The 14,069-nt window shown below is 68.8% G+C and overlaps 3 protein-coding genes across 3 annotated transcripts; all 3 read right to left on the bottom strand.

The window, feature by feature from the left end:
- Positions 1 to 208: 208 nt before the first annotated feature.
- On the bottom strand, positions 209 to 4,750 carry SMPD1 (sphingomyelin phosphodiesterase 1). The gene is made up of 6 exons (XM_032680116.1): positions 4,504 to 4,750; positions 2,564 to 3,372; positions 1,775 to 1,946; positions 1,619 to 1,695; positions 866 to 1,011; positions 209 to 795 (listed from the first exon to the last, which is right to left on the bottom strand). The coding sequence occupies exons 1-6, from the start codon at positions 4,741 to 4,743 to the stop codon at positions 380 to 382; spliced, it is 1,860 nt and encodes a 619-aa protein (XP_032536007.1). The 5' UTR covers positions 4,744 to 4,750; the 3' UTR covers positions 209 to 379.
- A 525-nt stretch (positions 4,751 to 5,275) lies between these two features.
- Positions 5,276 to 9,433, bottom strand: CCKBR (cholecystokinin B receptor). Its single transcript, XM_032680130.1, has 5 exons — positions 9,176 to 9,433; positions 7,921 to 8,172; positions 6,863 to 7,127; positions 6,665 to 6,792; positions 5,276 to 6,281 (listed from the first exon to the last, which is right to left on the bottom strand). The coding sequence occupies exons 1-5, from the start codon at positions 9,330 to 9,332 to the stop codon at positions 5,764 to 5,766; spliced, it is 1,320 nt and encodes a 439-aa protein (XP_032536021.1). The 5' UTR covers positions 9,333 to 9,433; the 3' UTR covers positions 5,276 to 5,763.
- Positions 9,434 to 9,757: 324 nt separating this feature from the next.
- Positions 9,758 to 13,993, bottom strand: CNGA4 (cyclic nucleotide gated channel subunit alpha 4). The gene is given in 11 exon segments (XM_032677845.1): positions 9,758 to 10,059; positions 10,625 to 11,086; positions 11,153 to 11,644; positions 11,647 to 11,670; positions 11,673 to 11,718; positions 11,721 to 11,834; positions 11,837 to 11,898; positions 11,901 to 12,149; positions 13,451 to 13,557; positions 13,651 to 13,761; positions 13,950 to 13,993. Coding segments are annotated over 11 exon segments (2,013 nt in total).
- Positions 13,994 to 14,069: the final 76 nt, after the last annotated feature.

The following is a 14,069-nucleotide window of genomic DNA, read 5'->3' on the forward strand; positions in this document are numbered from 1 at the left end:
TCTGCCTTCGGCCTCATGCAGGGAGGAGGAAGAAGGGGTGAGGGTTACGTTATTCCTGGTTTGGTTCTCCCTAGGGTGTTGTGGGGTGAGGATTGGGATGAGGAAGATGAAGGGCACTGAGGTCCATCATACCTGTATTGGCTGGGTGATGGGAACACAAGGATTGTGTGCTGATCCTGACTCCAATCCCAATCCTGGTGGATGAGGATGGGGAGGGATGGTGGGGCCCACTGTGCCTTTATTGTGCATCTGGTGAGATGTGAGGACCACGTGCCAGTACCGAACCCAGTCCTGGCATGACCATGTGCCGACCCCACTCCCGGCCCCACTCCCAGTGTGACCATGTGCTGACTCCAACCCCGCTCCCAGTGTGACCGTGTCAGCAGAGCTGCCGCTGTCGCCAGAGCTCCTGAATGCGTGGGAAGGGCAGGGCGGGGCGCAGGGGCCGGCAGAGCGCGGGGTCGCCGGCGCGGCCGGAGCGCAGGGCACAGAGCAGGGCGGCCTTGCAGGGGCCCCCGCAGGGCTCGCGGGGAGGGTGCCCCTTGTGCAGGTGGAACCAGAAGCGCTGGAAGAGCTGCTCGTCGTCCTGCAGCCGCCGCACCAGCAGGTCCCAGTCGGCCGGGAAGGCCGCGGGCAGCCCGTAGGCCTCGCGCGCGCCGTAGAGCCGCTGCCAGCGGGGGGGCGTCCCCGGGGGCGCAGCGTTGGCCTCCGTCAGGTTCAGGATGAAGGTCTCATGGTCCAGCACTGCGTGGGAGCTCCCAGGGTAGGAAGCGGCCACCTCGTACACGCGGTACCCTGCGCGGGAGGGACTGTCAGCGCCAGGGACTGGGGGGTGGGGGGACATTTGGGGGGGGTTGGGGCGCACCAGGGTTGAGGTTGATGTAGGTGGTGACACTCGGTGCCACGAAGGCGATGGAGACGGGGCGTGACAGCGTCTCCTCATCGTAGAACAGCTCGAACTCGTCCAGGTGCGTGTGCCCGAAGAACTGTGCTGCGATGGTGCCCTCGAACCTGCCATTGTGGGGTGAAGGGGGGCAGCATCCAGACCCACAGCCCCCCACCCTGGGCCCCCAACCCAAGCCAGGCCTGGCCACTCACAGACCTCTTATCATGGCTTTGCCTGGCAGCTTCAGGGTCCCAACCTTGGGTGCTCCAACACCATCCCCTGCCCCCCTCCCATGCTGATGCCACCCCAAGGGGGTCCAGTATACATGGGGTGGGGATCTGGCATGTGGGGAGGGGCTTTTGGTCTTTGGTACACAGGATGGGGGTCTAGGGCGAGTAGGGAGAGGTCTGACTCATGGAGTGGAGGTCCAGGGCATGGGGTGGGGGTCTGGTGTAGGGGTCCAGCATGTAGTCCAGCATGAGTGTGGGATGCAGGGCGGTGGTTTGATGTGTGGGGTGGGGGTCCAGGGCCTGTGGACATGAGTCTGGTGTGCAGGGCAGGGGCCCAGCACATGGGGCTGGAGTCCAGGGTGCAGTGTGGGGGTCTGGCATGTGGGGCAGGGCACAAGGGCAGGGGTCTGGCACACAGTGTGGGGGTCAGGGCCAGGGGTCCAGGCTCGGGGTGTGTGGCACAGGGTGGGGGTCCGGGCCAGGGGCGTGTGTGGGCACTGACCTGCTGATGATGCGGTAGTAGTTCCAGCTCCAGCTGTGCAGGCAGTGGGCCGGGGGGATGTGCCCAATGATGTGCACCTGGGGGCAGGGACCCAGGGCTTGAGGGTGCCCAGGAACCCCGGGACGCCCCAATCTCCCCCCAGAATTCCCCCCTCACCTTCTCCCCATCACGCTCAGCATCTGCCAGGACCCCCATGAGCCACTGGAGCTGCCCCGCGGGGTCGGTGGCGTTGATGAGGAGCCAGAAGTTGGCCTGGGAGCAGAAGTTCATGTTGAGGGAGACGAGGCGCAGCCCGGGCCAGACCTGCGCTGTGTAGAACCCACCGGCCCTGCAAGAAAATAGCGGGGTCAGTCCTGTGCCCCTGCCTCACAGACCCCACACCTGTCCCACACACCCTCCCTCACCCATGGAACCCCCTACCCCAACCTGTGCAGAACCTACCGACCCTGCAGGGAAAGAGGGAGTCAGTGCTGTGCCCCCCAACCCATGGACACCATACTCGTCCCACAGCCCCCCAGCTACCCACTCCCTCTGCCCACAGACCCCTGCCCCCCTCAGTTGGAGGCCCCCTTGTCCTCGGCCTGCCAGCAGCTCCCTGCACCCCAACCAGCCACGAACCCTCTCCTTGCACCTCCTCTATGCACAGACCCCCCCCCGACCCTGCATCATGAACCTGAGATACCCGCAGCCCTCCAAGCCCCCCAAGTCCCTGCTAGCTTGGGGCCCCCATTGCCCCCTAGCCCTGAGCCCCCAGTAGCCCAGAGCCCCCCACCAGCCCCCCCCTTACCCCTGCTAGCCCAGGCCCCCCCATTGCTCCCTCCACTGCAGAACCCCCCCCAGCCCTGTTACCCCAAACCCCATCTCCCCGATCCCCTGATAGCCCAGAGTCCCCAGCGCCGTGCCCCCCGATCCCCGGTACCCCAGCACCCCGCCCGCCGTGCCCACCGCAGGGTGCGCAGGGCGGCGGGGGGCAGCCAGCCCTGCCAGGCCTCGGCCATGGCGTCGTAGAGCCAGGCGGCCGACTGGTTCCCACGCACGTAGGGCGGGGGGAAGGCGTTCACCGGGGTGGCCTCGTGATTGCCCACGGCCGGGAAGACGCGCAGCCCCCCGAGGCGGGCGCGCAGCAGGGCCGTCACCGTGCGCAGTGCCCGCAGCTGGTCCCCGCGGCTCTGCTGCCACACGTCGTGCGCGGGGATGTCCCCGGTCCAGTACGCGGCCGCGAACCCTCCGGTGCCGTTACTGGCGTCGCCGGAGCCGTCGCTGGTGCGGCTGCTGGCGTTGGGGAGCTGTGCCAGCAGCGCGTCGATGGTGTGCAGGGGCAGGTCGCACTTGCCATAGGTGCCCCAGAACCCCGCGGCCCCCGGCCCGTCGTGGGGGGCCCCGCGGCAGCACAGCGGGTCGGGGCAGGCGGCAGCGCTGCCGGGCGTGTACCGGCGGTCCCAGTGCAGGTCCGTGAGGAACAGGATGCGGGCGGTGGGCGCACCGGGCGGCGGCGGCAGGGGGGGCCGCACCGGCGGCTTGGGGGCGGTGGGCAGGGACAGGTTCCAGGCACCCAGGATGTCCCAGTGGCCGCAGCGGGGGCCCAGCAGGAGCCCGCAGGCCTCAGGCGGGCGCAGCACTGAGCGCGCCCAGGCCGCCACCACGTCGTGCTGGAACAGCTGCACGGCCTGGCGGCACACGGGCGGCCGTGCCAGCCGCAGCTCCTGGCACAGCCGCGATGCCACGCGCCCCACGCGCGCCACGTTCGGCTCCAGCTGCGGGGGTACACTGGGATGGACACGGCTCCCCGAAACATGGCTGCCCCCACTACCCATGCCCGCCAGCCCCCCAGGATAGGCCATGCACCCCAAACCCCAGCTGCCATCGCTGCTCCATGCCCGCCAGCCCTGCACGGGGATGGGCACGGCGCCCTGTTCCATGGCCAGCCTCACTGCCCCGCACCTGCCAGTTCCCCAGGATGGCCATAGCACCCCAAATCCCTCACTGTCCTCACTGCCCCACACTAACTGGCCACAACCCTGGCACACTGACCCCCCATGTGTCCTCACTGCCCTGCGCCCACCAGCTCCCCGGGATGGACCCCACACCCTGACCCCTGGCTGCTGACACTGTCTCACACCCACTGGCCACCCCCAGCCCTCAGCTGGGTGTCCCGAGGCCAAAGGGGACCCACATGGCCCCCCATCCTCTCTGTCCCCTCCGTTCCCCAGCCCGGTTCCCTCCTGGGGAAGGACACGGGGTGCCCCTACACCATCCCCACTGCAGCCTGTCCCTGTCTCTGCCTGCCCCCATTCCCTCCCATCGCTGTCCCCGAACGATGCTGCCGGCCCATCCTAGACTGTCTCAGTCCCTGTTCCCGTCCCTGTCCCAGCCCATCGCTGTCCCAGCCTGTCACTGCCCTGTCCGTCCCTGTTCCCCCAAGCAGAGCCCCTGGCCTGGCCCCGCCCGTCCCTGTCCCCGTTCCTGTCCCGGTCTCGTGCCCGTCACAAGCCCCGACCTGTCCCGGCCCAGCCCCGTCACGAGGGACCGGCCCGGCCTGCCCTGTCCCCGTCCCCGCAACTGAGCCCGTCCCTGTCCCGTCCCACTCCCTGTCCCCGCTCCTGTCGCGTCTCTGCCGCCTTGCTCTGCCCGTCCTGGTGTCCTGATGTCCCAACCCCGTGCCCCGCCCGGTGTCCCCCCGGTGTCCCCCGTGTCCCGGTGTCCCCCCGGTGCCCCCCGTGTCCCGGTGCCCCGGTGTCCCCCTCATGGTGCCCCCCGTGTCCCGGTGCCCCGGTGTCCCCCTCATGGTGCCCCCCGTGTCCCCGTATCTCCCTGGTGCCAGCCGTGTCCCGGTGTCCCCCCGGTGCCTCCCGTGTCCCGGTGCCCCCTGGTGCCCCCGTGCCCACCTGCAGCGCCAGGTCCAGTGCCCCGAACAGCACCCGGCAGGCCGGGCACGACACGTTCCTCCAGCCCCAGCGCGGCGCCGCCGCCACCAGCTGCTCCCCGGGGTCGGGGGGCAGCCCCGCCTGCGCCGGCCCCGGCAGCGCCAGCAGCGCCAGCAGCGCCAGCACGGCCAGGGCCAGCGGCAGCGACCGCGGCAGGGACCGGGACAGCGGCCCCGGCTGGGCCTGGACCCCCGTAGCCATGACCGAGGGACAGGAGGCGGGGCCGGCCGGGGGCGGGGCCACCTCGGTATTCAATAGCGAGAGAGGCGGGGCCGGGACGCGAGGGGGGCGTGGCCCGTGCCAGAGGCGGGGCGGTCGAGAGCAACGGGGGCGTGGCCGTGGCCAATAGCAGGCGGAGTTATGGGGAGAGGGCGTGGCCACCTGGGGAGACAAGCACTGTGAGGGGCGGGGCCTGTGTTGGAGCGCGGGGCATGACGGGAGATGGAGTCCCGGGGCACCTCGGCGTGCCGGGGGTGTAAAGGGGGGACATCGGGGCTGTGGGGTCACCCCCCGGGGGGTGGCGGGGTCACACGGGACCCGAGGCTCCCAGTCCCCCGCGGCTCTTCCCGCCGCCGCCAGGCTCGGGGTTCCGCAGCGGAGGGTCCCATTCCGCCGAGCCCCGCGCGGTGCCGACCCCCCGTCCCGCCCGGGGCTGCCCCGCGGAGCCTTCGCGGCGGCCGGGCAGGCGTGGTGGGAGCACAGCAGTCGCGGGTGGGCACCGGTGGCACAGCTGTCGCGGGTGGGCACAGGACAAGTTTATTGTGACTGGAGCCGGGGAGCGGCGCAGGGGGACCCCTGGCTGTGGGCGCCTCGACTTCCCCCCGCTCGCAGCCTGCCCAGCCCCGAGGGTTCCCCTGCCTCGCCCTTTGCCCCCATCCAGACGGGGACTGGGGGCACTGGGGCTGAGTGGGGCTGGTGGGTGAGGGGGTCACGGGAGAGCAGGGGGCTGGGGGTGCCCTGAGCTGGGAGGCAGCGGGGGGCACAGAGGGTGCTGGCAGCACCCGGGGGTTGCGAGGTGGGGGTCTGGCTCGAGGGGGTCCAGCTCAGGGGGGTCCAGGCTGCTGACAGTGGTGTAGCTGAGCTTGGAGAGGGAGGCTCTGGCCACGGGGGGCTTGAGGGGGACCGGGCTCATGGGGTAGGGGCTCAGGGTAGGGGGCCCAAGGCACTCGTGTTAGGGTGCTCAAGGGGGTCCAGCTCAGGGGTCCAGCTCAGGGGTCTGGCTCAGGGGGGGCCCAGGCTGCTGACAGTGGTGTAGCTGAACTTGGAGAGCGAGGCGCTGGCCATGGGGGGCTCGTCGTTGGGGGGGCGGCGGGGGCAGGTGCGGCGGCACCCCCAGCCCGCACAGGTGGCCCCGAAGGCCTTGCGGAAGCGGCGGTTCATGAAGCAGTAGATGAGGGGGTTGGTGCAGGCCGAGGTGTAGGACAGCAGGTGGATGAAGGCAATGGGGGTCCCCGAGAGCGCCCGCTGGGCCGCGCGTGGGGCGAAGGCGCGCCAGGTGTTGGCGGCGAAGATGGGCAGCCAGCAGAGGAAGAACATGGCCACGATGACCACCAGCATGCGGATCACGCGCCGCTTGGCTGCCAGCTGGGCCCCCGAGCTGTTGACACGTGCCCGGTCCTGCTGCGCGCCCACCCCCAGCGCCCGCAGCTCCAGTGCCGCGCCCGGGCGCGACAGCTGCAGGTAGCACCCGTCCCCCTCGTCACAGCTGGGCACCGCGTCCCCCACGGCACCACGCTGGGCTGTGGGACGAGGGAGCACGGTCAGGGCGTGGCACTGGGGGGACATGATGCACCCCAACACCATGGGAGCATCCTCTGGGTGATGGGATGGGGTGTTAGGGGAACATGGGCATGATCACACCACCATGGAGACCTGAGGCACCCCAACACCATGGCAGCATCCTCTGGGCAGTGGGATGGGGTGCAGGGGACACAGACACATCCATGGCATCACGGGGACGCACTGCACCCCAAGGCTATGGGAACATCCTACAAGGAGGTCCCTGGGAAAGGGGATGTCCCCGGGGAATCCCCCGCTATGGGGAGCTGGGGTGGGGGCTCTACCCTCCCTCTCATTCCGGGACAGGGTCACCCCCAGTGTCACCCCCACCCTGTCCCCTCACCTGCCGCCTCCCCCTTGACGTGCAGCTCGAAGCGGATGCCGCGGTAGAGCTCGCGGGAGATGAGCCCATACGCCACCGTCATCACCACGCCCGGGATGAAGAAGAGGACGAGGAGCAGCAGGACGTACCTGGGACAGGTGGCCTTGTCACTCAGTGTCCCCTCATCCCCCCTGCCCCCTGTGCCCCCCCGGGACTCACCAGGCCTGCCGGACGCGCTCGCTGGGCCAGTGGTGCGTGCACTGCGCGGGGGGCGGGCGGGGGGCGCGGGGGGCAGTGGGGCGCGTGGTGCTGTACACGGCGTAGGGCAGCATCAGCAGCGCCGCCAGCGCCCAGGTGCCCGCGATGACGCGGCAGGCGTGGGACCGCGTCTGCCAGGCGCGCGACTGCAGCGGGTTGCAGATGGCACTGTAGCGCTCGAGGGCGATGGCCACCAGGCTGAAGGTGGACACGGCCACTGACACCCCTGAGGGCAGTGGGGGGGGATCAGTGGGTGTGGCGTGATCCTGCAGCCCCCCGTGACCCCCTGCAGCCCCCCAGTGCGCCCCATGTACCCATGAGGTAGGTTGTGAGACCCCCACCCTGTATCCCACGTACCCATGAGGCAGGACAATCCCTCCACACTCATGAGGCAGGACAATCCTTCCCCTGTGCCCATGAGGCAGGACAATCCCTCCCCCGTACCCATGAGGCAGGACAATCCTTCCCCTGTACCCATGAGGCAGGGCAATCCCCCCATACCCATGAGGCAGGATAATCCCTCCGTACCCATGAGGCAGGACAATTTCTGCCCCATACCCATGAGGCAGGACAATCCCCCCCCTCGTACCCATGAGGCAGGACAATTCCTGCCCTGTACCTATGAGGCAGGACAATCCCCCCCCCCCATACCCATGAGGCAGGACAATCCCCCTATACCCATGAGGCAGGACAATCCCCCCATACCCATGAGGCAGGACAATCCCCCCATACCCATGAGGCAGGACAATCCCCCCATACCCATGAGGCAGGACAATCCCCCCATACCCATGAGGCAGGACAAACCCCCCCCCCCCCGTGTCCATGAGGCAGGACAATCCCCCCATACCCATGAGGCAGGACAATTCCCCTATACCCATGAGGTAGGACAATCCCCCCATACTCATGAGGTAGGACAATCCCCCCCCCCGTACCCATGAGGCAGGACAATTCCTGCCCTGTACCCATGAGGCAGGACAATCCTTCCCCTGTACCCATGAGGCAGGACAATCCCCCCGTACCCATGAGGTAGGCGACGAGCTTGCAGACGGCATCGCCGAAGACGAAGGCGCCCATGAGGCCGGGCAGCAGGGTGAAGGGCATGCAGCACAGCGCCAGGAGCAGGTCGCTCAGCGCCAGGGACAGCAGGAAGCAGTTGGTGACGGTGCGCAGCCGCCGGTTCAGCGCCAGCACGGCCACCACCAGCGTGTTGCCCCCGACGCTCAGCACGAAGATGAGCGCGTACAGCACCACGCGCACGGCCACGTCCAGCTCTGCGGGCAGCCGCGTTGGGGACCCCAGGGCACCCCAGAGGCACCACGAGGGCACCCCCGCAGGCACCCTAAGACTACCCCGGTGGCACTCCAGAGGCACTCCGAAGCCACCCCGGGACAGGTCCAGGCACTGGGGCTCTGGCTGGCTCCACGGGGCTCAGTGCAGAGCAGGCACCAGGCACCCCAGAGGCACCTCAAAGACACCCCCAGGGCACCCCGGAGGCACCCCGGCACAGGTCCGGGCTCGGGGGCACCGGGGCTCCAGCGTGACCGGGTGCCTTGGTGGGGATCCGGCAGCTGAGCGTCCTGGCTCTCCCCGTGTGGCAGTCGCCGTGGGACCGGGGTGCTCCCGCTGCCCCCCGGCTCTGCTCCGTGAGGTCGGGGGGCCCTGAGCCACACGGGTGCCCCCATCCTGCCCACCCTCCCCCGGAGCTCGGCTTCCGGTCCGTCGGCAGCGCAGGGACGTGACCGGGGACGTCCAGACCCGGGAGCCGAGTGACAGCGGGGGCTGGCGGGGCCCGGCTGGGCGGGGGAGGGCGATGAGAGCCCCAGCCCTGACCGTGGTGTTGGAGGGTTCCAGTCGGGGAATGGGACTGGGAGGTCCCAGCCCCGTTGGTGGGTTGGGATTGGGGGTCCCGGCTGGTCAGAGGGGAGGGGTTGGGGGTCCCTGACTTGTCAGTGGGGCCGGGGTGCGGGACGGGTGGTGGCTGTGCCACCCCTGTCGGGGTCCCCTCCGCCTTCCTGCTGCCCCGGCACAGCCCGGTGTGTCCCCTCCGGGATCCCCAGCGTGACCACCGGGCAGTGCCGGGGCCGCCGAGCCTCCGGCCGGGTTGCGGGGACCGGGATGCGGAATGTGATGGGGGACACGGCGGGGAACGAGTGCAGCATCGAGCAAGGACCGGGGGCACCGGGGTGCAGGGCGGGGGGCACCGTGGCGGCACGGCGGGACGAAGCGGGGTGCCTGGGGGTGCAGGGCCGTCCCTCCCGCCCTCCCCCATCTCACCTCTGGGCGCCGGGGGCCCGCGGAGGCCCCTGCGGAGGAGGTCGCAGGCGGAGCTGTTAGTCCCGGTGCCGGTGCCGTTCCCGGTACCGCTCCCGGTGCCGTTCCCGGCGCGGCAGAGCAGCTCCTGCAGCGACTCGTTGGGGAACCGGGGATCCATGGCGGGGCCCCCCGTGCCCCCCCCCCCCCCCGGCAGGAGGCACCGGGAGGGATCAGGCACCGGGAGGCACCGGCAGGCTCCGGAGGGACGAGGCTCCGCTCCGCTCCGCTCGGAGCCGCCGGTGGATGAGCGGGGGCGGCGCCCGGCGCGGGGCGGGCCGGGGCCGGGGGCGGGGGGCGGCGGCGGCGGGGGGAGCCCGGGAGTACGAGAGGAACGCGGGGGAGTCGGGAACGAGGGAACCGGGGGACGGCGAGGGGCACGGAGGGGCCGGGAAGCGGGGCTCGGGGAGTACCGGGATGCAGGCGGAGCCCCGGGCGGGTCGGGGGGTTCGCACGGGGCTCACCGGGAGCGCTCCTGCTGTGCCAGGCGGCGGCGGCGGCCGTCACCGCGGTGTCTGTCACCGTGGGACTGTCACCGTGGGACTGTCACCGTGGGACTGTCACCGTGTCCCCGCGAGTGACCCCGGGACGGCCCGGCGGGCTGGGGGTCCCGAGCTGCTTCCGACTCCGGTATCGGCTCGTTCCCAGCCCAGATCCCACCGCTCCCCGACCTCGACCCGTTCTCTTCCCGGCCCCTTCCTCGTCCCGGTCCCCGTTCCGCAGCGGCAGCAGCTGTCGGTGTCTCGCTGCTGTGGCCCCCCCAGGTGACCCCTCAGTGCCGCGGGACTGGTCCCCCCGCACCCCGACCCCTCGCAGGACCCCGAGCCCCGGGGATTTCCTGCACTTGTCTGGAACCCCGTGACCAAGAGGGACCCTGTGCCATGGGGGTACCCTGCATCCTATGGGGACCGCCTCCCCCAGGGTGTCCCTGTGCTTTGGAAAGACCCCGTGCTTTAGGGGGAACCCGGCCCCCAGGAGGAACCTGTGCCCTGCGGGGAGCCTGTGCCCCCCTGTGACCTGGCACCCCACTGGGACCCTGTGCCCCAGTGGAACCCCGTGTCCCGGGAGGACCCTGTGCCCCGAGGGGACCCCACACCGTGGGAGTACCCTGTGACCTGGGGGGACCTTGTGTGCCACTGTGACCCTGTGCTATTGGGGTACCCTCTGCCACTGGGGGACCCTGTGCCCTGGGCAGACCTTGATCCCCAAGAGGACTCTGTGCCTTGGAGGGACCCTGCACCCCAGTGGGACCCCATCCTCCAGCAGGACTTGGTCCCTGAACAGGATCCTGTGCCTTGGGGGCAACCTGCACCTTGAAGGGATCCCAGTAACCGACAGGATCACGGGCCCTGAGGGGACCCTGGGTCTCGGTTGGACCCTGTGTCCTGGGGGACCCCTGTCCTCCAGCAGGACCTCGTGCCCTGGGGGGCTCCTGTCCTACAGCAGGACCCCGTGTCCTGGCTGGCCACTGCAGTGTGGCCATTCCTGCTGCCCCAGCCATCCCCGCTGCCTCGTCCTGCTGCTGCCTCAGGTGCAGCTGCCCCTCGAGGCGCTGGATGCGCAGGGCCATGCGCAGGGCACTGGCCTCCAGCTGTGCCAGCAGCCGAGCCGCCCGTGTCTGCAGCCCCTCCAGGGCCACCTCCAGCCCCTGCAGCCGCTGCTCAGCCTCGGCCTCGGCTGCCGCCGCTGCTGCCTCAGCGCCCGTGTCCAGCCGACCCATGCCCAGCAGCAGCTCCCGGCCCTTGGCCTCCATGGCGGCGCGGGCGTGGGGGAACTCGGCCAGCACCTCGGCCAGGTCCTCCTTGCCCAGGCAGAACAGGTCCGAGTAGCCGATGCTCAGGATGTTGGCCGTGCGCCTGTTCCCCGCTGTGTTCCCTGCAGGGTGGGGGCCATGAGCCAGGGGGCAGCGGGGGCGGCGTCGGTGTGAGGTGTGGGGCTCACCCTTGATGTTGATGAGGCTGATCTCCCCGAAGTAGAGCCCCTCGCCCAGCACGGCCAGCTGCGTGACGCCGTCCTCGGCCACCACGGCCAGCCGGCCCTCGCGGACGAAGTACATCTCACGGCCCACGTCGCCGCGCCGGCACACGAACTCGCCGGGGCCGAAGACCTGCGGGCGCAGGCGCAGCACCAGCTGGCGCAGCACCTCGTACCCCCAGCCGTGGAACAGCCCCACGCGCCGCAGGGCCGGCAGGTGCACGCTGGCCGCCACCTCGGCCCGCAGCCCCCGCGGCAGGTGCTGCAGCACCGCCCGCTCCGCCGGCAGCTTGCGCTGCATGCGCAGGTGCTGGTGCCAGCGCGCCACGCGCCTCGCCAGCCGCCCGCCCACGCCCCGCGCCCGCAGGTACCGCCGCACCGGCCCCGCGTTGGGGTAGAAGGCGGCGTCGGCCGCGCTGAGGTTGGCGATGACGGCGCTGATGCTGCCGGTGATGGTGCGAAGCCCAGCACAGCCAGCAGGAAACGGCAATGGTGAAGAGGAACTCCTCCTCGCGCTGCGGGCACCGGCGTGTCGGCCCACCATGGCCAGGACCAGCGTGGAGAAGTAGAAACTGTGCAGGTATCGGCGCAGAGGTGCTCGCGCGAAGGCAGGGCACACCCAGGGGTCGGCGCCCCAGCCCCAGCCGCGCCCGACAGCGCGAAGTAGAGGGCAGCCGTGCCAGTGATGCCCAGCACCAGGTACATCATCAGCTGGCCACGCGGAAGGTGTTGGGCCGCCCCGTGCGTGTCTCACACCGGTCAAAGGCCTCGAAGAGCCGTGGCGCCCGCAGGCAGCGGTTGGCACGTGCTGCCGGCACCCCTGGGACCCCCGGGACCCCTGGGAGCAGGCAGAGCAGCTCGGTGGGCAGCACAGCTGCCACGTCCCAGGGGAAGGCCCAGGAGCACAGGTAGCGCCGCCGCGTCCGGCTGATGTCCTGCACCAGGATCCCATCCTCCAGAAAACCTTGGGGGCAGCCAGGAGGGTCATGGCGCTGGGGGGGCCCGGGAGAGTTGAGGGGTAGGGGTTTCTCAGGGGGTCCCTGTGACGGAAGGGGCTGGCAGTGGGGACTAGGTGACTGCCTGCCACGGAGTGTGGGGGGGTCCTGGAGACCAGTACCTCTGGATGGGCACCCTGGGGATGTCACTGGGGGTCCCCTGGGCTGCTGTGGGGTTGAGGGTTAGCAGTGCATGCTGGGACCCCAGAGTGCCCAGCCAGATCCCCCTCGTGCGGGGTTGGGTGACAGCTGTGCCAGGTAGGAGAGCACCTGTGTGTGCATGTGTGTGTGTGTGTGTTTACACACCTGTGCGTTTGCATGTGCGTTTGTGTGTAACACACCTGCGTGTCTGTGTGTAACACACCCCTGTGTCTGTGTGCGTGTCTGCCTTTGTGTAACACACTCGTGTGTCTGTGTCTGTGTGTAACACACCTGTATGTCTGTATGTATCTGTCTGTGTGTAACACACCCGTGTGTCTCTGTGTGTGTGTAACACTGTGTGTCTGTGTCTGTGTGTAACACACCTGTCTGTGTGTGTGTCTGTCTGTAACACACCCGTGTATCTGTGTGTGTGTGTAACACACCCCTGTGTCTGTGTGTGTGTGTAACACACCCCTGTGTCTGTGTGTGTGTCTGTCTGTGTGTAACACACTCATGTGTCTGTATGTGTGTGTGTAACACACTCGTGTGTCTGTCTGTGTGTGTAACACACCCCTGTGTCTGTGTGTGTGTAACACACTCGTGTGTCTGTCTGTGTGCGTAACACACTCGTGTCTGTCTGTGTGTAACACACTCGTGTGTCTGTATGTGCGTGTAACACACCCCTGTGTCTGTCTGTGTGTAAGACCATGTGTCTGTCTGCGTGTAACACCATGTGTCTGTCTGTGTGTAACACACCCCTGTGTCTGTGTGTGTGTCTGTCTGTGTGTAACATACTCATGTGTCTGTATGTGCGTGTAACACACCCGTGTGTGTGTCTGTGTGTAACACACTCGTGTGTCTGTATGTGCGTGTAACACACTCCTGTGTCTGTCTGTGTGTAACACACTCGTGTGTCTGTATGTGCGTGTAACACACTCCTGTGTCTGTCTGTGTGTAACACCATGTGTCTGTCTGTGTGTAACACACCCCTGTGTCTATGTGTGTGTCTGTCTGTATGTAACACACTTGTGTGTCTGTATGTGTGTGTAACACACCCATGTGTCTGTCTGTGTGTAACACCGTGTGTCTGTCTGTGTGTAACACCGTGTGTCTGTGTGTGTGTACACACCTGTGTGGAGGTGCACGGCAATGTCCAGCAGGTACAGCGCATCACTGAGCCCGTCCAGGCCCCGCCACAGCCCCACATGTGCCTCCTGTACCTCGGGGAAGCAGCACCTGGGGTGCAGGTGGCATCACAGGGCGTCACCAGGACGGGGCTGAGGGGCCCGGGATGCCCCACATCCCTGCCCTGACCCCCCTGCCTGGCACCTGAGGATGAGGACGACCCAGTTGTAGAGGATGGGCAGCACCATGAGGCTGATCCACCAGTAGTGCCAGTCCCCGGCGGGGTCAAGGGTCCACCTCTGAGGAATGGCGGTGCTGCCGGGGGCACAGAGGGACCTGGTGTCACCCCATCCCCATTCTGGACCCCTGGCCCTGCTGCCCTGCACCCACCCACAGCTGCCAGGGGCTCAGGGGCTCAGCCACCCCCCAGCACCTGTAGGACCGAGGGGTTCCCTGCAGTGCCCCCACCCCAGCCCCGCAGTGGGCAGCCATGCCCTGCTCACCCCACAGCGTGTCCAGTGCCGGTGCCAGCCTCAGCCCTGGCCATGGGCCTGGAGGTGCCGCACGGCCGGAGCCAGGCCCAGCGGCAGGACAGGAGGGAGCTGAGGGGCTTCATCCTGCGT

This window comes from Chiroxiphia lanceolata, chromosome 2 (assembly GCF_009829145.1).
Source record: "Chiroxiphia lanceolata isolate bChiLan1 chromosome 2, bChiLan1.pri, whole genome shotgun sequence".
In the NCBI taxonomy this organism is placed as follows: domain Eukaryota; kingdom Metazoa; phylum Chordata; class Aves; order Passeriformes; family Pipridae; genus Chiroxiphia; species Chiroxiphia lanceolata.

Coding starts and splice junctions, on each gene's coding strand:
- CCKBR (XM_032680130.1), bottom strand. CDS start 9,332: ATGGATCCCCGGTTCCCCAACGAGTCGCTGCAGGAGCTGCTCTGCCGC. Junction 8,173..9,175: donor CGGGCCCCCGGCGCCCAGAG/GTGAGATGGGGG, acceptor GGCTGCCCGCAG/AGCTGGACGTGGCCGTGCGC. Junction 6,793..6,862: donor GAGCGCGTCCGGCAGGCCTG/GTGAGTCCCGGG, acceptor CACCTGTCCCAG/GTACGTCCTGCTGCTCCTCG.
- SMPD1 (XM_032680116.1), bottom strand. CDS start 4,743: ATGGCTACGGGGGTCCAGGCCCAGCCGGGGCCGCTGTCCCGGTCCCTG. Junction 1,947..2,563: donor GCCGCCCTGCGCACCCTGCG/GTGGGCACGGCG, acceptor ATTTTCTTGCAG/GGCCGGTGGGTTCTACACAG. Junction 1,012..1,618: donor TACTACCGCATCATCAGCAG/GTCAGTGCCCAC, acceptor CCACAATGGCAG/GTTCGAGGGCACCATCGCAG.